Genomic DNA, 26449 nt, shown 5'->3' with positions numbered 1-26449 from the left:
ACCATCTAGACTGGAGTCCTTAGGTTATAGGAGGCATGAAATAGAGGACTCCTTTATTGAGGTATGCAATCTAAGAGATACAAGAGGGAAGCCTTGGTTATATAGGGAGCCTGGGCAGTCTCATTCTTTGAATGATCATAATTCAGGTTCTTTACGGATCTGTTTGAAATACAGTAGTGATATTGATTCTATTTGTCATGTGATTAATGACAACTGGAAAATTTGATTGCCTGATGATAATTTGTAGAGACACATTGGGAGTAAACCATCTTTTGTTTATAAAAATAACTTGAATCTAAAGAGGAGACCATGCAAGGGGCCTCATTTTCCCATAATTTTACATCTTTGACAGTTGGTTCGTTTCCCTGTAGACATTGTAAGGCTTGACACTCATCAATATGGGAAATAAGTTTGTTCAGCCTGTTACAAATAAAATTTATTCCCTCCTGTCTGTATGCTGATTGCACTACTAACAATGTGGTTTATCTGGCTCAGTGTGGACACTGTTGTTCTTTTTATGTAGGTAAGATGAATAGGTCATTAAAAGATTTCATACTGCAACATGCAAGGGACATTAGAACAGGCGCCAGATACAATTCTTTGGCACAGCATATTATTATGCATAACACCCTTACATTTTCCTTCATGGTCTTGCAAATTATACCGGTCACAGTAAGAGGTGGAGATATAATAAATAAAACTGAGACTGTGTAATCCAATTGGATAGCTGAATTTATGCCAGACAAACCTCTTGTTCTTAAATGTGTGCTTCCTATGAAACCCATTTTGAAGGGGAGGAGACCTCAATGTTGATTGGTTAATTTTTATTTATTTATTTGTTGGTTTTAGAGATGTTATATGAACCTGATAAAGGGGAATACCCAAAAGTGCTTGTTCTGTCATTGGTTTATTTCATTAAATGGTTTTATACAGTCTTTGAAGTGGTGGTCTACATGATTCTTTTCTTCATAAAATCAAAATATGAAAAGTAAAGGAAACAGATATAAAATAGGGTAATGCTAATTTTGGGATGAACTGTTTTGTATAACATAAGCAATGGGAGAAAGTGAAAGAATCACAAGCCAACAGCAGAGTTTAAAGTTTACATACTGTGCATGTGGAATGTATTACTTGATAAATTAGGATAAAATTAAAGTACTCATATTTATGCAAAAGATGTTACTGCTGATACTGGAATGTATCAATGCATGTTGAAAGAATAAAAGCAAAGAACTACAGGCGGTCAGCAGAAGCAAGCGCACTGTGCATAAGGACTGCGTAGTTTTGTGCAATTATGAAGGGAATAAAAGAAGAGTTTTAAAAAAAAACTAACACATTAGCAGTAAGACACACGCATATGCACCTTTTCTCTGCTCTTCCAAGTTTAACATGTATGCACGCAGATTCATCTTGTACTGCTCATTTCTTTCTGTACCTTAGAGCAGTACGAAGCATACCTAGCTTCTGTTACCACAAGAACTGATTAAACTGCTGTCTAAATTACTGCCCAAGTAACTACAAATAATCAGGAATTATGTTTTACCACAATAAATCTGATGCTGAGATTTTAGGTCATACTGAAAAAAGATGGTACCTGTGCAGTAATCACTATGTGGCAAACTAACAGTTGTTTCTGTTTTCAGTCTTTTAGCAGCACTTTCTAAACCAGCTCTGGAAGGATCAGAAATCCGAGAAAAGTCAAAGGAAGCACCATCATCTAAACAGTCTGATCTTCTCTTTACTGCATATGCCATCAATGTAGAAGGTGTAGCAGTTCCTGAAGTATGACTACCCCCAAGAATGGTGATGCCTGGCATTCTGCTCCTGTTCTGCAACAGGAAGTGATCTATTCTTGCTTTTAATGGGGGATGTGGAACAGGCTTGGAATGTTGGTTATAAGCTACTCCAGTGAAGGGGTCATTTGGTACTCTTCCCCATGTGGCTTCACTCTTGTTATATTTTTCTAGAGTACTTTGATCAATCACTTTACCAGATGGTAGTAACATGGGAAGAGTCATTATCTCTAATGTTATTGGATCTAAAAATTCTTCTGGGACAGTGTCAAAAGTTTCCATCATTTTGGCTGAAGTGGGCAGAGGCTCAGCTGAGTGAACAGATGAAACAAGATCTCCTTCTGCTGACAGACTGAAAACATTAAGCTGTAAACTGGGTTTCTGAGGCACGCTTCCAAGATGAGCTTTTAAGACACTATCCAGAGCTTGGCGTGGACAGGATTTTGCTGGTTGCCCCCAAACTTCAACATTTTTAATATAAGGAAGGTAACCTCCTGTCGCATGAGTAATACATAATTTCAAATGTGAAACATTTGTCAGAGCATTAGGACCTTTACTCCACAGTTCCTGAAGTAATGAGCCGGTACTTAAATCAACACTTACTTTATCAAATGGAAATCTTGAGACAAACACCTTATTTTTGAATGTCACTTCAGTATGCTCTTTCACAGAAGTCTTACCAACCAAGATAAATACATCCTTATCAGAAAAGGCTTGTCCCTGAAAATCTTGGCTATCTTGCAGGACATTCCATGTGGCTCTGGTAGATGATGTACAAGTACGTATGTCCAGCCCTGTACAGGTTTGATGCCCGCCAGTTGAAAGACGTATATTAACTTGGCAGATTTCTATGTTAAATGGAAATGATAATGTAATATTTATCGGAGGCTTGATAAAATACTCAGCATGAAATCCACGATGACGCTTTACAGGGTCAGATGAAATCAGATTTTCTACTTCATAACCATCAGCACATATCTGTAGTTTGAAACATAATTAAAAAAAACATTAAACAAGTGCAAATGTAGCAAATACAGTCTGAAACATAACATTTTCACTGTAAACAGCAGTTAAGCAAAGCTATCTGCAATACAATGGGCATAAGACATCTCCTTTCCTGCTTAACTGCAACAGATCTTATTCTATAATAATTCAGTGGTAATAACTGCACCATACATTTAATTCTAAATTAGCTTCACAGGGCAGTATGGTATTTTGCGAGTCACATTCTACAGAAAGCATCACAAGTTTAAGTTGCACCACAATTAACCATTTTGTTAGCTGTTAATCTTCTGTACTACTCTTGCAAATCAAGGAAATAAGAAATGGAAAAAAGATTGATATAAATATTAAAGGTTTAATTTATAATGAACATCTTGATATGGACTATCGTAAATAGTTATTCAGTTAATACATTTTTTTTTAATTTTATTAACATTTTAACAATAACAAAGAGTTTTTAAAAAAGAAAAAAGCAAGATAACTTAGTAAGACAAAATCCCCCCACACATTCCAACAAAGAATTTTTTTTCAGTTAAGCTCTACATATAGGGTTACCTTACTTTGAAGGATGCATATTCCTTCAGTGACTCAATAAGTAGCGTAATCACCTTTGGTGGCGAAAGAAAAGGAGGCTGTGAGCCTTATCCCACTCCAGGTGACTGAATAAATTTTACATTACTGACACCACAGTGCAGCATTTGGGGGAGTTCACTCGAGTGTGCTCTCCCTCCGATGAGACACTAATCTGAGGTCCCATCCTTCTCAGTTGGTGGTGGCTTAGGGTGGCTGTGAAAGATCCCATTGCACTTATCAAACGCAGTATGGGTTCTTTATTTAATCAAATATAAAAATGACGTCATACAAATGTTTTCATACATTGTAACTTAAAAGGGCAGTCCCAGGGACTTTTTTGTTTTGACTCAGCCTTTGGTTACATTTCAGGTTTGCCTTTCTGAGCATGCGCACCTTTGGCTGAGGGAGGGTGGGGAAGAGTGCTGGAAGGAAGTTTCAAAGGTGTTAGCCAAATTCCACCTCAAATTGCAGTTGCACTGACAATAGCTCTCCCTGCAAGATATTTTTAGTTTAATCTGTGCATTTTACCCATTGAGAAAAGTAGCCTTTCAGGCATTTTACGACCTGACTACTGCTGCTACTCTACAAAGCACATCAGTAATGCAAGGCTTTTAAAACATTATTAAAAAGGAGGGTTTTTTCTTTCATTTCACATTTTATTCTGTGGTGATTGTGAATCCTGGCCATCTACAATTTTATGACATGGCTTGTTCCTATAGAAAGCATCTGAGTCAGGCAAACAGTAGTGGAAAAGTACAGTTGTGTACACTTGCCATAAATAAAGATGTTCGAGTGCATTCACTGTTGCAGTCATCTGTGGGTTATCCCTGCTGTGATAGCCCTCGGCCAGCCCGAATACCAGAGTCAATGTTTTTCTACGTCGGCTGCTCTCACTTGCTGCATGATGTCAGGTCGTCAGCGCTATGAAGGAAGGCAGCCGATGCCATTACATCAGTTTTTCTTGCCTTAACCAGTCAGAGGCCCAAGTAAATATGGTAAAGGTGGCCCTGGTGGCTAAAAGCCACCATTAGAAACTTATGTCTCCCTAAAGAATGAAGATATAAGGGGGGAAGGAGGGTGGGAAACCAGGACTGCAACACTGAATACACTCGAACATCTACATTTATGGTAAGTGTACACAACTCTATGTTCTTCGTGTTTCACTGTTGCAGTCATCACCTGTGGGAGGATTTCCAACGTCGAGGAGAAGGGTGGTAGGATTAGTAAGAGACCTAGGAATGGGTCAGCATGCTCTGCAGAACTGCAGAGGCAAACCCTGCCCTAGCCTTAGAAAATAGAGGTAGGTGGACAGAAGTCCAGGTGGCAGCTTCCGGGATATAACTGGTGGGAACTTAACTGGTGGGAACTCCTCTGAGGAATGCTGTTGAAGTGGAGGCTGCCCTAGTGGAATGGGTTTGAATAGAGTTAGGAGGGGGTTTCCCATGCAGTCATTAGCAGAAATGGATACAGTGTGATATCCATTCGGAAACTGTTTGTTTGGAAATGGGCTTCCTCTCTGCCCCTTGGGCAAAGCTGACAAGTAGTTGGTCTGTTTTTCTGAAGGGTTTAGTACGGTCCAGATAGCATCTGAGCTGTCTGTGTACATCTAATGAGTGCAGAATTCTTTCCCTCTTGTTTTGAGGGTTAGGAAAGAATGTGGGTAAGATGTATGGCCTGGTTGAGGGTTGAGAGTTACATTAGATACCACCTTAGGCATAAAGGAAGGATTAGTCCTCAGGGAGATCCTGCTGCATGGAAGATGATGAAGGGCTCAATGGCCATCAGTGCCTGAAGTTCTGAAACCCTTCTGGCTGAGGTGACAGCTAGGAGAAAAACAGTCTTCCAGGAGAGGTATCTTAGTTCTGCTGAAGCAGCAGGTTGGAAGGGTGGTAAAGACAGTTTTTCCAAAACATAATTCAGGTCCCAGGCTGGAGTGGGTGGCCTTCTGGGAGGTCTGATATTAGAAGTCCCTCTGAGGAATTATTTAATCAAAGGATGGGAGAAGGTACAGTTGTGTACACTTACCATAAATGTAGATGTTCGAGTGTATTCACTGTTGCAGTCATCACACTTGGGTTATCTGCCTGTAGGTAGCCCTCAGTCGGCCTGAATACTAGAGACTTAGTATTTCTGCATCGGTTGCTCTCACTCGAGGACGATCATCAGGGGTATATAAACAGGCAGCTGACGGCATTACATCAGTTTTTCTTGCCCCAAAAGTCAGAAGCACCCCAATGGGGAACAGACCACTAGTAAAAAGTAAATACCAATACCAATACCCCTGAAGGGGGTGAGTAATATACATAGAGAGAGAGACAGAGAGAGACAAGGGGGCTGGAGGGAGGGAAACCAGGACTGCAACAGTGAATACACTTGAACATCTACATTTATGGTAAGTGTACACAACTGTACTATGTTCTTCGTGTTTCACTGTTGCAGTCATCACACTTGGTTTGATTCCCAAAGCTGAAGAAAGGGTGGAGGCAGTCAAGAAGAGTTGAGGCTGGCTAGTATGCCCTGAAGGACTGCTGTTGCAAAACCCGCCTTGGATTTGGAAAAGATAGGTAGGTGGTAATGCTTGGTTAAGGTGTGTACAGAACTCCAGGTAGCAGCTTCCAGGATGTCCCTGGTAGGGACTCCCCTAAGGAATGCTGCAGAGGTAGAAGTTGCACTAGTAGCATGTGTTCTGACCCCCTGAGAGGTTGGTTTTCCATGGTGCTTGTAGCAGAAATGGATGCAGTGTGCTATCCATTTGGAGACTGTTTGTTTTGAAATGGCCTTGCCCTCTGCCCCTGGTGCAAAGCTGACTAGTAACTGGTCAGATTTTCTGAAGGGCTTAGTCCTATCAAGGTAGAATCTGAGCTGTCTGTGCACGTCCAAGGAGTGCAGGATCCTTTCCCCTTTATTTTGAGGATTAGGGAAGAAGGTTGGCAAATTAATAGATTGGTTGAGAGCCACACTGGACACCACTTTAGGCATAAAGGAAGGGTTAGTCCTGAGGGAAACTGTCATCATGGAAAATAATGAAGGGTTCCACGGCCATAAGTGCTTGTAGCTCAGAAACTCTTCTAGCTGAAGTGATGGCCAGAAACAAGGCTGTTTTCCAAGAGAGGAATTTCAACTCTGCTGATGCTGCAGGCTCAAAGGGGGTAGCGTGAGCTTTTCCAGTACAAAGTTAAGGTCCCAAAGCAGGGGTGGGTACTCTCCTTGGTGGCCTTAAGTTGTTTGGAACTGTTTGATAAGAAGGTGAGAGAAAACAGGTGGATCAGTGTTGTAATGAGCCGAAATGGCAGAGGCATGGATCTTAATGGAGGAGAAGGATCGGCCTCTGTGGAGTAGGTCTGCTAGGTAATCCAGGATTGGAGATAAGGAGGGCAGTGCTGTGTCCTCTCCTTTAGAATGAATCCAGAACAATACCTTTTCCACTTATCAGCATAGGATTTCCTTGTACTGGGTCTTCTGGCTTCAAGAATGATGTCCAGTACCTACTTGCTTAGGCTGGTCACTGGGGCAGAATTTAAGGAATAAGTCAGTCTGCAAGACTCGTGGTTTGCAGTAGAGGATGCAAGATCTTTCCCCCCTGCTGAGTGAGGAGGGTTGGGATCTGGGGTAGATGCCAGGGTGGCACTGGTGACAGGATGCACAGTAGTGGGTACTAGTGCTGGCGTGGCCAGTCTGGGGCAATCAGGATTGCTCTTGGTTTGTCCTGTCTTATTTTGAGTAATATTCTTCAGAGAAGAGGCAGAGGGGGGAATGCATAGATTGAGAGGTTTTCCCACTGGAATGATAGGGCATCCACTTTGCAGGCCCTGCTATGAGGTGTCCTAGAGCAGAATCTGCTGAGCTGGTGATTGCAGGGTGAGGCAAAGAGGTCCACCACTGGGGTCCCCCATTTCTGAGTTAGAATACTGAAGGATCTGGGGGTCTAACTGCCACTCATGTGGGTCCAAGAGATTTCTGCTCAAGTCATCTGCCAGATAGTTTTGTTTGCCTCTCAGGAATTGAGCTTGCAGATGAATCTGCATGTCCAAGGCCGTGTTCCACAGGGCCATGGCTAGCCTGCAGAGTGGGTAAGAGTGTGTCCCCCCCCCCCCCGATTGTTGATGTACCACATAACTGTGGTGTTGTCTGTTTTTATCAGCAGGGGTCCTGGTGAGAGCAGGGACTTGAGAGCTGTCAGAGCATGCTGAACAGCTAGCATCTCTTTTTGGTTGATGTGCAGATGAGTTTGACTTGGGCTCCAGTGGCCCTGAGTGCACTTGTTGTCCAGGTGTGCCCTCCAGGCATAGTCTGATGCATCTGTGGTTAGGGTCTGGGCAGCGAGGGGTTGATTAAAGGGAAGTCCCTTGTTGTGGTGGCATGCTGCTGCCCACCAAAAAAACTCTGTCCTTAGACAAGGTATGACTGTTTCAAGGTCCTGAGAATGTTGTCAGTAAAGACCAAGTACCACTGAAGTTTCCTCATATGCACTCTGGCAGATGGAATTAGTAGGATGCAAGAGGCCATGAACCCTAGGGCCTGCAGGATTTTCCTTGCAGATAGCTGGGTTCTGGTGGCCACTTGAGCGAAGTAGCCTGTCAGACAGGTTTCTTTTTCTGGAGTAAGGAATGACACCTGGGATACTGTGTCCAAGCTTGCTCCCAGGAATACAATCTTTTGACTGGGGATTAGTTTTGATTTCTTTTCGTTGATAGTGTACCTCAGGGAGGTTAGAAGGTTCTTTACAAATGTCAGATGCTGCAACAGCTGTTCTTGACTGACTGCCTGAATCAGGCAATCATCCAAGTATGGGTAAATTTGAAATTTTCTCCGTCTGCAATAAGCAATGGCTGGAGCCAAGCATTTTGTGAATACTCTGGGAGCAGTGGATAAGCCAAAGGAAAGTGCAGAGAAAGTACAGTTTTGTACCTACCATAAATGTAGATGTCCGAACTGGATAGCATCTGCAGTCATAACAAGTGGGTTGTCCAGATAGCCCCTCTTGCATGCTAAAAAATTGATAGATGCCAATGTTTCCAACAGATAGAGGTAAACACAACAATAAGCATATATGTACATATGGCACATTAAGGCCTGTAGTTAGTTCTGAAACCCTCCTGAAGTATTGCCAGCTGCAGTAGGAAAGCAGTTTCCATAAGTGGTGGTCAGGTCTGCTGCTGCTGCTGCTTCAAAAAGGGTGATCAACTTTTTTTTCTAGCACAAAGTTTTCCCAAGCTGGTAATGGTGGTGGGTTTTTGGAGGTTTTTTACATTCTTGATTCTGAGGAACTGCCTGAGAGAAAAGGGTGTGAAAGGGGCCTGCAAGAAAAGATTTTTTTTGAACACAGATTTTATCTTTCTTCTTTCTTCTTATTTTTTCATAACTTCAGTTGTCACAAACACCTGCAAACTTGTCTTACCCATAGGACTTGAAGCTACTTAGCTTGCATCTAGCAAAAGCAGCTTCTCTTTATCCGCATGCCTCTTATTCTTAGCCATGCATCATGGCTGATCTAAAATGCCTCTTCCACATCATCATATGAAGCTTTAAGGAATGGTTGCTAACCTGTTGAATGGTTATTACTTATCTCTATACATATTATTCATTATCAAGAGATTCAGTAGTGGTTAGTTTCTAGTTATTGTATCAGCATAAACTCTGTATTGTATCATGTTGTTAAAGAAAGTAAATGAAGAGTAGCTTCAGCTGAGAGAGTAGACCTTGTAGACCTCTCCCTAAGACCTCTGCTTCCCTTTCTTCCTTCAGAAGGTTTATAGGTTTGGCGCTGGCCACTGGACCCTTCTGGGACCCTGGGATATAGTTTCTGGGTCTGCAGGAGTTTCTGGGTGGGTGATGAGTATCTGGCAGCACCCTGTAATCTGTCTGGTTGGGCAGGGGGGGGGGTAAAGAATTGGGAGAGCGGAGCAAATAAAGAATCTCATCCACCACAGAGAGGAGAGAACAGGAGAGGTATAGCAGGGAGTGTTGTGGGAGGTGCAGTAGAGGTCCTACGCCTTTTCTGGAGTCTGAAAAATCCTGTTGCTGCCATGAAACTGTTCTCTTTGATGCACGCAAGGTTTCCCCAAAGCGGGAATTTTCTTCTGGGAAGAAGCAGGATGGAAATCTTTGGAAATGGATCTTTCAAGGTCAGAAAGGGAAAATTGCAGAAGGGAGCCTCAGGTTATGGATTCATCACAGCAGAATCATCAGAAAGATCACACTGGGCTGGGGGCTTCCTCTCTTCTCTCTCTTCTCTCTCTGGGGCTGGCCTGTCTAGTCCTGGGTGAGATTGAGATCCTAATTAAAGTAAAGAAATTAAATCTGAAAAAAAAGCCTTGAGAGAGGACTAGAAGAGGGGGGATGTTGGTTTTTGGCTGTTTGTTTTTTAGAAGTCTTGGCTGCTTTGGCCCCCGGCCCTGGGGAGGGCAGCAGGGGCAGCAGGCAGCAGGAGGCAGCCACGCTGGGGTAGAGACATCGCTGGAATGGGTAAATGTCTGAGGTCCAACACAGTGGGTAAAATTTGAGCTCGTCATTCAAGAGTTGTAGGCAGGGCCCCAGTTGTAAGAGTTCTCAGTTCTTTACTTTTCAGTTTTTCTTTCTTTCGTTCAGCGAACAGACACCGCTTTTTTTACGTGCCGCGGTTTCGCCGAAACCGCTGGAATCTTTATCTTCGATCTTTATCTTTGCGTTGGGGGGGTAGGGGAGGATCCGACGGCATAATGAACGCAAAATCAGAACCAAAAAACTTTCTGAAACTCCGACCGACGCCTAAAGCGTTGTCGGGCTGAAAGAAGAACAGCTTAAAATAGGGCGCTACGTGGGGCGGGGGGCAGCAAGGCAGACAGTTTGAAATGGTGATCTTATGAGGTATTTGTTTCCCACCAGTTAGTTAATTGTTAACTTTTTTTCTCTGACATCGAGGGAGGAGAAAAGAGTCCGGGTAGGGTACTTTAGAAAGTCTTCAAGTGTAGTATTCGGTAGTAGTAATCCTAATCCCGACCCACTTGCTAAGCTTCTGCTTGCCACGGCCACGCTGCAAGAAAGACTGAGGAAAAGGGCGTCAAGCTGATGCGCTTTTTTTATACCCGAAGACCAACAGCCGACCGGCCGGGTGGACGACATCTCAGCCCGAGTCCCCGACTTTGGAATCCGGCCGACTGCAGGGCTGCCTGACGACAGGACAACCCACTTGTTATGACTGCAGATGCATCCATGAAGGACATCTGATAATGCACAGATCCTGCCCTGAAACGTAGGTATTTTCTGCACAAGTCCCTGATAGGTTCATAGGTTGGTACTAGGTTATTGAACCTAGGGCCTATACAAGCCTAGCCATAACAATTCCCTGGCTATTTCTTCCCACACTGTTTACTTCCCTGGACCCCTGTCTAGCAGGGTGACTGACATGATCCTCGGGGTGAATTTCCTTTCACCTATCCAATCGTCAAGGTTCCTTTTGAAGAGGGCCAAAGAGGCACTATGCTTGACATGTATGGGCAGTCTATTCCAGAGTCTGCGGAGCCTTTAGGTCAGGAACCTATCCCTCCAGCATGTTTTGTTTACTGTGACGACAAGGTTTAGATCCCTGGAGCGTGTGGCTCTGAGGGATTAGGATTTCTTTAAGTGTAGCATGTCCAACAGCTCTGGGTTTGACATGGCCTTGTATATTAAGCAGAGATCGCCTCGGAGTAGACGATATGTGAGAGTATAGCTGGAGTTTTTTAAGGCGGTCAGTGTAGGGCATCTGCTTTAGGCCTGTGATTCTTTAAGTGAGGTATTTCTGTGGCCTTTCCAGTTGTTGCAGATGTCTTGAGAGGTACATACCAAATGGGGCATTGTATTCTACAATGGGTTTAATGAGGGATGAGTACAGTGGGACAATAACCTACTTTTTTCTGGATGAAAAGCCCTTAGTGATGAGGTGTGCCACATAGGATTTCCTGAATGTTGTGGCGATGTGGTTATTGAAGGTGAGACCGCTGCTAATCTGTGTCCCTAAGTCTCTTATCACACTTTAGGTGTTTAGTACACTGCCACCTATGTGGTAATTCACGGGTACATGTTTTTTCCCAAAGGGGATAACTATACATTTCTTGGCATTGAGCTTGGGCCCATGGCTCTGGCACCAAGCATCTGTTTCTGTAAGGCCCTTTTGTAGAATATCCACATAATTTGGGGAGTCAATAATGGCTCCCAGTTTGCAGTCATCTGCGAACTTTGTTAGCCAGAGTCACTTACTGTTTGCCTGTACTTCACAGAAGTAGATGCCAAACAAGAGTAGTCCCAGGACTGAACCCTGAGGTACTCCACTTGTCTGGAGCTGGATTTGGAGTTGGCAACCCATTGAGTGACGTAGGGATTAATGCCCAGCTTAGTAAGTCTATCTATGATTCCAGAGTGGGGCATGGTGTCAAAGGCCTTGGCGAGGTCCAGATAAGCTGTGTGGACCACCTTACCCTCGTCCACAGCTCTGGAGACTGATTCAAAGAAGTCAATCAGATTCAGGAGACAAGATCGGCCCTTCATGAACTCAAACGGGGTGGGGTCCAGTGTTTGAAGGTTGCCAATGTCTTTGTTTATAAGTTCCATGATAATACGTTCCATGGCCTTGCTGACCAGGCTCGTCAGACTGATGGGGCGGTAGTTCCTGGGATCCAAGGTGGATCCTCCCTTGTGGAGTGGGATAACTGTAGCTGTGCACCACTCAGTGGGCACGAAGCCTGAGGTGAGGCTATGATTAAACATGACACTTAGGTGATGTGCCAGTTCATTTTACAGTTCATGTAGTACACAGCCCAGGATGTCATCTGGTCCCATGGACACTGTATTGTTAGCTTTGGAGAGTGCGTTTTTTTTACCTGTGTGGCCGTTATTACTGGAATTTGGCAATCTTCCGGTATTGAGATGGGCTGTTTAGGGGGTGGGGGGGTGAAGTTGGCAATGAATTGATCTGCCAGGATATTGGCAATATCATTGGGATCAGTATATTTAATGCCATTCTGTTGTAGCTCAGAGCAGATCTGAGCATTGCCATTTAGATTCTTGACATAGTTATAGAATGCCTTGTGGTTGTCTTTGGAATCTTTGGCAATTTTATTTTCGTAACTAGCTTTTGAGGATTTTATGAGGGATCTCAGCTTCTTACTGAGGTTGGTAACGGAGTTTTTTTGCATCCTGGGATTTTCCTCTTTTCTGCAACAGTTTCTTCCTTTTGTTGTAAATTTTTTTTTATGGCAGAGAACCACCAGATTGGTTTCCTTTTTTTGGAGGAGAGCATCTTGGTTCTATTTGGGATGGCACGATTCATGCATGAGTGGATGTGCTCGTACAGTGCCTTAGTGTAGGAGTCAGCAGTTGAACTTTCAGTCCCCGTCTGCATGGGTGTCATGAAGTCTGTCGCTTCTGACTTGAGTAGCATGAAGTTGGCTTTGGAGAAGTTTTTTTTATGGAGGTTTCCTTACTGGGGGGTGGTGGTGGTGGGATGTGGATGTTAAGGGTAATTAGCTTATGGTCAGAGACCTGACCAACAAGGGGGTGACCATAGATGTGGAGCATCGATTTCCCACGATGGTAATGACTAGGTCTAGGATATTGGGGCCCCTGGTGGGACTGCGGATTAGTTGATCCAGGGCACTGGAATTTATGAATTCCAAGAACCGTTGGGCAAAGGTATTGGTACACAAGTAGTTTTCCCAGTTAATGGCAGGGTAGTTGAAATCATCCAGTATTAGAGTGTTTGGTTGTATCTTAATATTTTCCAGTATGTTTAGAAAGGTGTAGTGAGAATCTTGGGGCATGGTGGGGGATCTGTAGCAAGCTACAATTTAGATTGCAGTTTTACCTAGTGTTAGTTGCACCTGGAGAATTTCAGATGTATTGTGTTGGGCAACTAGCCTGGTGGTGTGAATATCCTTGGTGAATATGGACACTCATCCACATTTAGTGCTTCCGTCCTGGTTTGGTGGTCGAAAAGTTTGGTATGAGTTGTAGCCTGGTATTGCAGGGGTGCTCTCTGGAGCCTTGAACCAGGTCTCAGTTACTGCACAGATATCGATGTTCTCCATTTTTAGGAGTGCCTCGAGAGAGTGCATTTTGAGGTTTAGACTTCTAGCATGGAGTAGCATTACCTTCAGATTTTGCATGCTTGTACCTGTTACGGTGGTGGTTTTGTCCTTTGAACTTTGCCTAAAAAAGGCACTATAGGGGTGGCAAGAGCCTTAGCCAGTAACCTGAATCCCAGGGGCGACACGTGCAGACCATCTCTGGTAAAGCATTGTGATCTGTCAATCATGTCGTCCCAGGCAGACAGATACTGGATCCTCTTTGAATGACACCAGAAGCTTAGCCAATTGTTGAAGTCAATCACTCTGTCCTTATATTGTGGTATCATAATGGTCGAAGGCAGGATAGTACCCAGGGCTAGGGTCCTACCTGCCTGGCCCACATGATCCGAGAGCTCCTCCATGTCTCTTTTCATGTAGTCCAGGGAGGTACGTCTCAAGTCATTCACTCCAACATGGACAATGACAGAGTCATATTTGTACTTGTTGTGGAGTGACTTGAGTGCATGCGTTATGTGGCTGATCCTGGCACCCAACAGGCAGCTGACTGTAATTTTCTCCTTGTTCAGCCTTTTGAGTGGGACATCAGTGTACCTGACTATAGAGTCACCTATGACTAAAGTGTTAGGTACGTTGTCTTGCCTTAGGGGCTGTTGCTGGCTGGCACACTGGTGTTGTGAGCTATGTGACACTTTGGTTGTGATTGGTGTTTGTTTGCGTTTCAGCTTCGGAGGTCCTTGTTGCTTGGGCAGGTTACAGTTAAGGGCCTCTGCATATGTAGATTTAATGTTGCTATGTGTGGGTGTTGGTGGTGTGGGTTTAGAAGGGCTATGTGTTGCTTGAGGTGCAGTGCGGGTGTTAACCTTCTCCTCTTAATTGTCTAGCACAATCTTGGGTGGAGAGAGCTTTGCTTCCAGTTTGGCTATGTAAGTGCATCTCTAACAGGTTGTAGTGTTGGATGGTAGGAGGAGAGGGTTGCCTGTGTACATAAGGCAATTGCTGCATTGCCCCAGTATGCCCAGATTCACCAGGTGGACAGGAGAAATCACGGAAGCTGTCCCTTGGACATGCCTGGTTTGGTGCTTTTTTGTAAAGTACAGGAGCTGTTTTCCCTTGCCTTAGCAAGGTGTTTTGCAATTATAGGCTGTTTAGTGCCTATGATTACTGTCTCCTTATTAACAAGGAGAGTTGAGTGCTTGTATCAGTTTAAGGCTTCCTAGTGCTTTCCAGTAGGTATTAGAGCAAGTGCTAGTCACAGGGATGCTTAAAGGTAAGATGAAAAAAAAAAGGTTTATCCTAAACTCTGCAGTATGCACTAGACAAGTTAGATGTGAAAGTAGGTAACTTAAGTTTTACATGTCTAAAAAGTTAAGTTTTAGTGGAGAGTCACTATTTTTAAAACAGCAAGATAGACTGAAAGGGGGTGGTCACTTTTGTATTCTGGTACTACGGAATACAGCAGGATGGCCAATACATTTAAATAGTTGAAGGGGAGTGATTTCACAAAATGATAATTTTGTGCTTACTCTCACAAGCCAGTGAAAGCAGAGAGGAAATGAGATACACTGTCAAATTAACATAAGAGGCAGGCAACTAGAAAGACAGTGGTATTTAAGAACATGACAGTAAGCGGGTGGGAGGGTGCAGAAAAAATTTCTGCCCGACTCACAAGAGAATATGCAGTTAAAAGCAGAATACAAGTAAAACACAAGGTAAAGAAAACAAATCACACAATTCAAAATATAAAAAGGCAAGAAAGTAATAGAAAATATAACAAATAAAAAACAAACTAAGCTTTCCTTCACGGCAAAGTGTAGCAGAGTCTGGGCGAGCCTTTCTAGTAAAGGGATGTGAATATGCAGATAGGCTTCTTTTAGGTCTAGGGTGCTAACCAGGCATCTTTGGAAAGCATAGGAATAAGCTGCTGAAGGGTGAGCATTTTGAATTTTGGTACCACCAGGAGGGTGTTTATAGTGGAAAGATCTAGGATTGGGCACCAAATGCCCTCTTTTCTGGGTACCAGGAAAAGTCTGGAATAGAACCCTTGACCTATCTGTTCTGCCAGAACAGGCTGAATTGCCCTTATGGACAGCAGGGATAGAATTTGGTTTTGTGCCTCTGTCCACTGGCTTGGAGGAGGGTCTGGGAACCCTTTTGGGGTTGGCAGTGAGTGGAAGTAAAATTTGTACCCCTGGAATACAATGTTGAGGACCCTTCAGTCTTTGATGATGGAGGTCCAGTTTTTTGCATGATGGGCAAGATTTCCCCCTAGGGGCACAAGCAGTTGGGCAGAGGTGAGGAGAGGAATAGAAAAGTCCTTGTGAATTCTTTCTGTAAGGGGGTGGCTTAGCACCCCCTGTTTTTGAAGTGGAGGTACTTCATTGCTTAGATCTCTGCATACCCCTAAGACTGGAGTCTGGGGGGGGGGTCTGTTTCCCCTGGGTCTAGTTTGAGATGGCCTTGAGGGGGCTGGAAAGGACCAATGTTTCGAAGGGCAATGCCATCTGCATCTAGGAGGTTGCGCTTGCAATAAACCTTTTTTAGAACCTCTTTTGCTTTGGTGCCAAACAGATTGTCCTTGTTCAAAGGAGCGTCTAGTGATTTTTGATTTGACATGGTCTGGCAAGGTCTGCTCCTTAAGCCAAGCATGCCTTCTCAGTACAGAACAAATTACTGCTGCCTTACAAGATGCTTCTAGTGCATCAAAACCACATTGCAAAGTATGCTTGCTGATTTAGCTTGCAGAATGCATAAGCTCTTGTAATTCTATATTTTCTGCACAGTCTGTAAACGTAACTAATTTTTGCTTACTAAGTTCCATAATATGTTGCTGGTATTTCAGCATGTGAAACTTGGCAATTCAATGCAGAGGTGTATACTTTTTTACCCCATCTGTCTAAAGCTCTGGAATCCCTGTCCGAAGGAGAGGGATTCTTAGCTGTAGTTGCTTTTATACATTTAGGCCCCTGGGAATGACCTCTGGGTCAGCAGCAGGATTTTTTAAAAGAAATTTGTGAGAGTCAGGGACTCTGTAGTACCTGTCTGTTTTTCTTGGAGCAGGAGGTAAGGTATCAGGAGTTAGACTGGATTCCATAAAAACATCATCCACAACATCCAGAAATGGAGGTATTGCCAAAGGTCTATGTTGTGGCAAATCTAGAAATTCGCTGAGTCTCTTTTTGGACTGAATCCATCTGAATCTTCATAAGCAGATAAAGGCATGTCTTCATATTCAGAAACCTCAAAGTCGTTAGACTCTTGGTCTGTTAAAGCTGATGGGGACAGGTCTCTTTCTCTTAGCAGGAGAAGGCAGGCTTCCCCTAATCAGCATAATCAGGTCTTTTGCCATTTTAAGCATTTGATGTTATGGCAAGGAAACAGGTGCTTGAGTTTGGGTCATTTGTTTTTTAGGCATAGCTCATATTCTTGGCCTTAGAAACTCGGTAGTTTTAGACAGAACTGAAGGAAAAGAAGTTGTCTGTGTCGAGAATCGGTAGTGCAAAGAACTTCCTCAAAAGCCAGTGCCTGCACAGTGGCTCTGAACCCATCCAAGGTCATGACACCTGCAGGTTCCGTAGTCAAAGAAGAGTCTCACTGCATACCGGACTCCGAACGGGTCTTGGTAGTGGCCTGCAAATCCATCGAAGCAGGCATCAGGGGCTGCGAAAGCACCTCACTGAGTACCAGCAAACTGGCACCACGGAAGCATCGTTGGCAGTTTTGGACCTGTGCGGTTTGTCTCTGTCTTTATCCTTACTTTTTTTGGAAGATCGGTAGTCGGATGGCTTACCAAAGCCATTTTGGAATACGGAGATTGAGAGCAAAAGTATTTAGCGACAATAAGGGCCCGATTAATAGTTCATGTGTTGAACAAAGCACAAAACCGGCCATGAGGTACCTCATGGTCTGGGCCTAAACAGGTGACGTAGCAAGAATGGAAATCTCGGTGTGGTATTTGTTAACTTTTTCTGACCTTGGTTAGAGCAAGAAAAAAGAATCACCAATGGCGTACTTAGCTTTAGAAGACTTCAGGATGATTAAATTCGGAAACAAAAACTCAGGTAGCGGCCGACCAGCACTCGTGCGAACTGCTTCTGCTTTGGGCTCCTCGGCAAGAAAGTATATACCCCCTGACGATCTGGCATCAGTCCTGGAGTGACAACAACCGACGCAGAAATCCTAAGTCTCTCGTATTCGTGCCAACTGAGAGCTATCTGCAGGCAGATAACCCAAGTGTGATGACTGCAACAGTGAAACACGAAGAACATCAGGAGCGGTTCTGTATAAAAATGAGCTGAAATGGCTGAGGTGAAGATTTTAATAGAGGAGAAGGAGAGGCCACTATTAAGTAGCTCCGCTAGGTAATCCAGGATAAGAGGGATGGAGGGCTGTGAGGTATTGCTCCCTCTGGACTGGCTCCAAGAGCAGAATCTTTTCCATTTTCCTGTGCAGGATTTTCTGGTGCTGGGTCTTCTGGCCTCTGATGATGATGTCAAGGACCTGTTTGCCTAACAGGGGCCCTTGTTTGCCTTTAGAGTATTAGCTATGCTGAAAGTTTGAGAGTCTGCAAGTCTGGGTGCAGCACCCCCCACCCCACACACCTAAGAGGTCTGAGATCAAGGGAAGCTGCCTGCGTGGCTGTAAGGTCAGGCTGCGCAGTAAGGGGTACCAATGTTGTCTAGGCCAATCTGGAGCACTGAGGATGGCCTTTGGTCTCTCCTCCCCTTATTTTGAACAATACCTTGGGAATAAGAGGCATAGGAGGGAATCTGTACACAAACAGGGTGTTCCAGGGGAAGGTCAATGCATCCATCTTCCACGCTAGGTACTCCCTGGTACAGAATTTACCTCCAGAATCCCCCACACCCGAGTGATTTGCAAAACGATTTTTCTGTGGAGTTGCCATTCGTGGGGGTACAGTAAGTTTCTGCTTAAGTGATCTGCCAAGGTGTTGTTGATCCCTGGTAGGTATTGGGCTATCATGTGTAGCCCCATGGAAGAGGCGGTCAGCCAGAGGTTCATGGCTAGCCTGCACAGAGGGTAAGATTTGTTCCTTCCCTGCTTGTTGATGTACCAACATTACTGTGGTGTTGTCTGTTTCGATAAGAAGAACCTCTGGCTTGAGATGGGGTTTGAAGGATGTCAGAGCCTTTTGTACTTAAAAACTTAATTTTAAGGTGCCAAAGCACTGTGCTGTTAACTCTGATGCTTACTGTGATGGATTTGAAGTCTTCTTAAGACACTCAGTCTTGCTGGCTGGATTCTGCTGAAATCAAAGTCTGGTTATAGTTGCATTCACAGTCTGTTGCATACAGAAACTTGCAGAATATACACTGATGAGAGAATACTTTGCAGCACCTGTCTAAGAGCAGTAACCAATAACTTTTATAATAAACCACACATACTTCTGTTACAGCTTCAGAAAATGTTCTACTTTACTTCTCATATAGTACAGATGATGTGAGAGATATAACATTTACCTCAGGACAAATGTGTCCCTACCAGTACCCCTAACATAACTGGATTTATTACAGACTTTATATATTTTTTTAGTTAAACACACACCCTCTTGGTTTTGGAAAGATACTGCCTTGATGACTAAAATGCTGACACATCTACTCTTGTGCAAATGCTGATAAGTACACCGTCTTCAATGAAATGCCTTGTGGATTAGAAAAGCACATTTTTAAACTTTCTTAGAAAAGCATGTCCTGTCAGTTCTGAAAGCAAATGACATTCTTGTCATGTCTGTAAGAAGTCAGCTTTCTTGATGTGTGTGTAATACACTCATAAGCAAGTATTTTTTAAGCCACAGTCATTTAGTGTGGATGCTAATCACGTATTACTAAACTCTGTTTCTACATTTAAGCAAGTTTTATCTTATTCCTTATTTATGTTGCACATCTGTAGCAAAGTTACTTTCACCCTTAGTATATTGTTGAGCATAATCTTACAGTACTGCCATCATTTCCTTCTGATTGATGTGTAAGGGAAGGTTGCTGGGCGTCCCAAAGACCTTGTGTGCACCTGCTTTCTAGGTGAGTGCCCAAAGCTATGTCTGAGGCGTCTGTGGTAATCGTCTGCCCAGTTGGGCCGTGGATGAAGGAAAGACCCTTGTTCTGGGCACAGGCCCCTGCCCACTAAAGAAACTCAGCCCTTATACAGGGGATCAGAGGGAGCGATGTCTCTAGGGGTTTAGAATGCTGACACCAAGGGTTCTTTACGTAGCACTGAAGTTTTCTCATGTGATGCCTGGCCAGAGGAATTAGAAGGATGCAAGATGCCATGTACCCCAAGGCTTGCAGGGACTTCCTTGCAGTGAGGGGACATCTGGAAGCCAGCTGTGTAAGTTAGAGAGGCAGGAAGCTCTGCTTTTCTGGGGATAGGAAGGCCATTTGGGATGCTGTGTCCAGCAGTACTCCCAAGAAAATGATCTTCCTGGAGGGTGTTTGCCTTGATTTCTTCTCGTTGATGGTGTACCCTAAGGAGGGTCCTTGACGAGCTTTTCTTTGCAATCTATATTTTTCTGTCTGCAAAAGGCTATGGCTGGGGCTAAGCATTTGGTGAATACTCTGGGAGCAGTAGACAAGCCAAAAGGTAACGCAGAGAACTGAAAGTGTTGCGAGCCTGCTCTGAAGCAAAGGAATTTCCTGCAGGATTCCCTTATGGGGATGTGGAGGTAGGCATCTTTTAGATTCAGGGTAACTAACCAGGCATTTTTTGTCAGCAGGCAGCAGCTGCTGCAAAGTTAGCATTTTGAATTTGGGGACCACCAAGAAGGTGTCCAGGATGGGGCACCAAGTGCCCTCTTTTCTGGGGACAAGGAATAGTCTGGAATAAAAGCCTTTGCCTATTTGATCTGAGGGGACAGGTTCTACTGCCCCTTGGGATATGACAGTTTGGACTTGTTTCAATGCCTCTGTCCACTGATTTGGAGGCAAATCTGGATACTCTCTTGGAACTGAGTTCATTGAAGGAGAATTTGTATCCCTGAAAAATGATCTTTAAGACCCATTGGTCCTTGGTTGCAGAAACTTTGCGCAGAAAGAGAGAGCCTTCCTCCTAGTTTTGGTGAGTGGAAAGAGGGCAGAAGGGGGAAAGGTAATCATTGAGAGTTTTTGCCATAGAGGGATGGCTTAGAACTCTCTGCCTTTGGAGCAGACGTGGTCTACTGTTTGGTTCTCTGCTGTCCCTGGGATAGGAGTCTGGGTGGTCTGTCCCTGTGGGGCTTACCTTGCCCCTGTCTGCTAGGTGCTGGAAAGGACCAGTGTTTTGAGGGAAAATTCCTGCTGAGTCTAGGAGGTTGTACCTGAAGGAAGTCTTTTACTGTTTGCATAGATTTTGCTTTGTCTTCCATCTTTTTAAGCACCTCTTCTGCTTTTACTCCAAACAAGCGGTCCTTATCCAAGGTTGCTTCAAGTAATTCAGATTTGACATGATCAGGGAGATTGTTCCTTCAACCATGCATGTCTCCTAATAACACATCTTGACACTGCTGCCCTGCAGGAGGCTTCTAGAGCATCATATCCACAGTGTAATGAGTGTTTAGCCACTTGACAAGTAGAGTGCAGTATATCTGCTAACGCTTTTGAATTGGCATAGTCAGGAAAGGTTGAAATCTTTTGTTTTAATAGTTCCAAAGTGTGTTGTTGATATTTTAATGTGGAACTGACAGCTGAGTGCTCCGATAGCTAAGGTTGCAAAGGTACATACTTTTTTACCCCATCTGTCCAGAGCTCTGGAGTCATTGTCAGAAGGAATAGGATTCTTTGCAGAACTAGCATTTGCTCCTTTTGGTCCCTGTGTAATGACCTCCGGGTCTGCAGCAGGATTTCTGTACAGGTATTTGTGAGAATCCAGTACTCTAATACCTGTCAGGTTTTCTGGGAGCAGGTGGGAGAGCGTCAGGAGTTAAGCTGGATTCATGGTAGACATCATTAACCACCTCTAAAATTGGAGGGATGGCAGCCACGGGTCTGTGCTGGGGCATGTCTAGAAACTCTCTTGGTCTTTTCTTAGACTGAGGGAAGTCCTGGGATTCCCAGTGGATATGTTCCCTGAGGATGTGAAGGATTTCCCCAAAGGAAATATCTTCTGGTGGGGAGGCAGAAGGGATGGATTCCTCTGCATCTGACTCCTCATAAGCAGTCAAAGGTTGTTCTTCCTCTTCAAAATCTGAATAATCAGACTCCTCAGAATCCTGTTCTGTTAGTATTTCAGGAAGAAAGTCTCTTTTTCCTTTTAGGAGTGGCTTGACTACCCCTGATAAGAGTGATAAGATCCTCTGCCATTTTAAGCATTTTAGCTTGGGGTGGTGGAGCAAGGGTAAAATGGTGGCTAGAGGTAGTTTTCCTAGGAGTGGCCTTGCCTTTAGGGCTAAGAGTATCCAATGGTCTGAGAGAAATGGTAGTTGGAGGAGAAGGCGTCGATTTTTGTCTAGATTCGGTAGTGTGAAAAGCCTCCTCGGAAGCCGGTGCCAAAGGCTCGGAAGATGAAGAAGATTTTTGAGGCATACCGGACTCCAAAAGGGTCTCAGTAGAGGCCTGTGAAGGTACTGAACCGGGCATCAGGGGCTGCGAAGGCAACTCCCTTAATTCCGGAGAACTGACGACCTGCTTAGCGGAAGAGTCTTGTGTGGTCTGTCTCTATCTTTATCCTTACGTTTTTTCGGAATGTATATGAATTGTTGGCTGACAGACGCCATTTTGGAACGAAAATATCTGGCTACAATAACAGCTCTACGACTAATGGTTCTTGCATTAAAGAGGGCACAGGACCGGCAATGGGGAATGTCGTGGTCTGGGCCTAAACAAGTGACGCAGTATGAATGAAGTCTTGGTGTAGAGTTTGCTTTCCACAGGAGAGACAATTGTTAACTTTTTCGGACATTGGTTAGTGCAAGAAAAAAGGAGATCCCCCAATGGAGTACTTATCTTTAGAGGTTTTCAGCTGTAATTCAAACTCTGACAGCGAGCGACCGGCACACTTGCAAACTGCTTCTGCACAGGCTCCATGGCAAGAAATACTGATGTAATGGCGTCGGCTGCCTTCCTTTATAGTACTGACGACCTGACGTCAGGCAGCAAGCGACAGCAGCTCATGCAAAAAAACACCAACTCTGGTATTTGAGCTGGCCGCGGGCTACAACAGCAGGGATAACCCACAGGTGATGCCTACAACAGTGAAACAAGAACATCATCCATAGTTCTCTTTCTTTCATGTTTTACTGTATTCTGATTTTTGAACACTAGCTTGGTGTAGTGACTTTCTGACCTGCTAGTAATTCCATAGAAAGCAAGTGTGTGACAGAAGGTTGGAGTATTAGTAGAGACACTCTTCTGTTCCTTTTTTAGCTTCTAGTTTGATATGTGCTGATTTCTGAATACTACTAGACAAATGCACTATTTTTTATGAGTGGGCTGTTTGTACATCTGTAGAAGCATGAGTGATGCAAAATTTAAAAATTAGTATACACTGATGTCCCTTTTCCCTGGCACAGCTTTCTTTATTTTAAATATGAGCCAGGAGTTGGGGGCATAGCTCCCCAGTCCAATGCAATGCAGTCAGGAACACAAATCCAAAGATTAGTTTATCCTGGCAGCTGAAGCAAGACTGGAACTGTGGATTTACAGGATATTTAAATGACACTGTGGGTAGGAATGAAAGTGGTGTGTCGAAGTGGGTATGACTTGTATCAACTTAACTCGGACCCTAATTTTAAACACTGGAATTGTCCCTTTAAAATACAAAATCCCACTCAAATATTCTTTATAAAATCACAAGATCTTTTTCCTAAACAAAATACTACATTTTCCTTTATTTTTCACCATCCCCCACCATTCACCCATAGTCAAACCTCCACTTTTCTGTTTCATATTTGTCCTACTCATTATGCAACAATTCATTGTACCTAATTAACCAAATATGTCAAACACATACAAACCATGTTCCAATCTATTCTTCTAACCTCCTTATAACATCCATATAAACAATTTGCATATCAATTTTTTTCAATTATATCATGCTTTTGCACATCACTTAGTGCCTAAAATATTTTTATTCTTTCACATTCCAAAGAAATATGTTTTAATGTTTCCTTATTGTATTTACAAGTGTGTACAGTTAGAACTCATCTGATTGAAGGTTGCTGGAACAGGGCTCAGTTTGAGATTTTTTTAACTGGTTAATTTATTTAAAAATCAGTTTGTTCTCGCTTGCTGCGCAAGCACTGCATTTGTGTGGGTTTGCTCTTGTTTGCGCATTGCATACTGCCGAGCAGTTGGGGGCACTGTTGATATTACAGATGCAAACTCTTTTGCTTGTAAATTTTCCTTTAGTACTCTGCTGGTGCTCCATTAGTGAGTTCTCACGACTGTGCCTCACTGACAGGTGATACATTCAGCTAAGCTCCTGAGGTACCAACACAGATCCTACCCACTAGCCCTTCGTGTTTTTTGTCCACTTCTCCTGTCCTCTACTTTACCTGGTCCTCGCTGCCCTTTCCCTGTTTTCTGACTGCATCAATTTACCTTGCATTATGGATGGACAATTTCCCACAGTTTCTCTAGCCATCTTAGTCGACATGGGCATCCTGAGGCAACTGCCTCATGTACAACGACAACCTACTACTTGTAGTCCACACATACTCATTATGTGACAGTTGCATCTATATCAAGAACCTAGAATCCAGGTTCTCTCACTCACCACTCAGTTCATCATCTGATACTAAGCAAGTTGGCAGCATGCACAACTCACCTCCAGCACCTACTAAACCAACAACACACAAACCTACATACATGGAGATCCTTACCAGAAGCTTACCTAAACTTCAGAGACCTTCCAAACGCAAACAAAAGCATGATTCACATAATACATCCTCTGCAGAACATAGTACATAATATACCACACACCAGTGTCTCACCAGTCAAGCCCCTAAGGCACAACACAAAAACAAACATCTTAGTCATAGGCAACTTAATTGTGAGACACACAGATACTGCACTCAGTGGAAGCAGTCTTCACACTGGAATTGTGCAGACATTGAGATCTGGTTTAAGGCTGTAGAGAGTACCCCAGCTATACCAGGTTACATTTTCCTCCATACGTTCAGACCACAAACTAAAGGCATGAGAACTAAAAGTGGTGGTGTATCAATATTCATTACAGATAAATATACTTTTAGATTGGTTAAATAGCAAAATTCCCTTGAATTATTTCAGGTGCAACTGACTGCAGGTAAGACACCTCTCTCCAGATTCCTGCAAGCTAGAGGACCTCCTCCATGAATCAGGACATCAACTCAGTCTACTTGGAACTACTTGAGTCAATCAGAATACAACCAAACACCCTGGTTTTGGGCGACTTTAATTACCCCTCCTTTGACTGGGTAAATTATAAGTGTTCTAACTCACTTGCCCAAAGGTTCTCTGGACTTCATTAACTCAAATTCTATTGACACACGCACAAGGGGCTCAAACATCCTGGATCTGGTGCTCACCAACATGACAGACCACTGCACCACCCCCAGTGTGTGGCCATCCCTGATGAGATCTGACCACAAATCAGTCTCACTAGAAATAACTATAGCATAAGATCCTTCCTTAGCAACAACTAGACTAAAAAACTTCTTGAAGGCCAATCACAACCTCTTGTATGACAGCATAAATAGCGACATAGCCTCTCCCCCACTGATGGAACAGACACCTATGCAGAGTTATACACCAATGCTTTATACGAGCACTTGCAAGACTCAACTGTATTGACTACACTGTACCTGATAGAAGCAAAGCAAGATTGTCAAGGAAAAACAAACCTGCCTGGTGAACAATTGCCATTACTAGGCTATACAACAGGAGAAAGAAATTGCTATTGAAGAGTAGGAATGAACAGTCTCAAAACTGGAAACACTCCCTCCTCAACTTAAACAAGCAAATAAGACTCCTAGTAAAGTCTTCCAAATCTAACTACAAATCCAAATTAGCCTCCCTACCTAATGATAACCACAAGGCATTCTTTAGTTACATTTGTAACCTCAAAGGTAAAGCCCAGATTTGGACTCTTACTTAATGGTACTACACATACAGAACCTGAGGATATAGCAAACCTGCTGACTGCCAAGTTCAGTGAAAACTTCACTCCCCTGTCCCCACCACATATACTCCAAAGCATCCCCAACACCTGTCCCCCACAAAATATCTCTGAGGAGCAGGTCTTAAACACCCGCTCCAAGGCCAAAAACACAGTCTGTATGAACAGACAAAATACCGGGCTGAGCTCTACATGGGTTAAAATAGGAATTAGCATCACCACTGGGCACACTTTTCAATCACAGCCTAAGCACTGGCTTCATCCCAGCAGAATCGAAAACAGCTATCGTCATCACTTTTCACAATGGGGCTGCATCCACAGACCCTGGGAACTACAGACCCATTAGCATGACCAGCCTTATCTGGAAGGCCATGGAATGAATCATCATGGACCTTATTAACACAGATATAGGAAATCTCCAAATGTTTGACCCCACCCATTTTTACTTTGTCATGGGGAGATCATGCCTGTTAAACTTGGTGGAGTTCTTCGAGACAGTCAAAGTCCTAGATGAGGGCAAATCAGTGCATATGGCCTTAGACTTAGTTAAGGCCTTTGACACAATCTTCCACTCAGGCATCATTGATAAACTCACCCAGGTGGCTATCAACCCATACATTGTCAGGTGGGTTGCAAACTGGCTCACTGATCGAACTCATAAGGTCAAAATAGGGGACTCCATCTCCTCCTGCAGACCCATAACCAGTGGTGTCCCACAGGGATCAGTTCTGGGACCCCTACTGTTCTGAATCTACTTCTCCAAAGTACAGGCTAAAACTAAAGGACTGTGGCTGACACAGTTTGCTGAAGACTGCAAACTAGGAGCAATCGCTGAAACCCCTAGCAATGTCAACATCATGCAAGATGGTCTTACGCAGACCTCTGGTGCCAAAATCATGGTCTTAAACAATGCAAAAAAATGCATTATCATCCCCTTTGGCAAGGGTGATGTTC

At 43.8% G+C, this 26449-nt stretch overlaps 1 protein-coding gene across 3 annotated transcripts in view; it reads right to left on the bottom strand.

Moving 5' to 3' along the window:
- UBOX5 (U-box domain containing 5) overlaps positions 1-26449 on the bottom strand; it is a 664864-nt gene that overhangs the window by 248572 nt on the left and 389843 nt on the right. For all 3 annotated transcript variants that reach the window (XM_044064098.1, XM_044064101.1, XM_044064099.1), the window contains exon 3: positions 1595-2771. In XM_044064098.1, coding sequence (XP_043920033.1) covers positions 1595-2771 — 1177 coding nt within the window. The remainder of the gene's footprint in view (positions 1-1594; positions 2772-26449) is intronic.

Source organism: Protopterus annectens, chromosome 2.part2 (genome assembly GCF_019279795.1).
Source record: "Protopterus annectens isolate FY-2018-M chromosome 2.part2, PAN1.0, whole genome shotgun sequence".
Taxonomy (NCBI): domain Eukaryota; kingdom Metazoa; phylum Chordata; order Ceratodontiformes; family Protopteridae; genus Protopterus; species Protopterus annectens.
The sequence above is the reverse complement of the archived record's forward strand: the minus strand, read 5'-3'. Positions and strand labels throughout refer to the sequence as shown.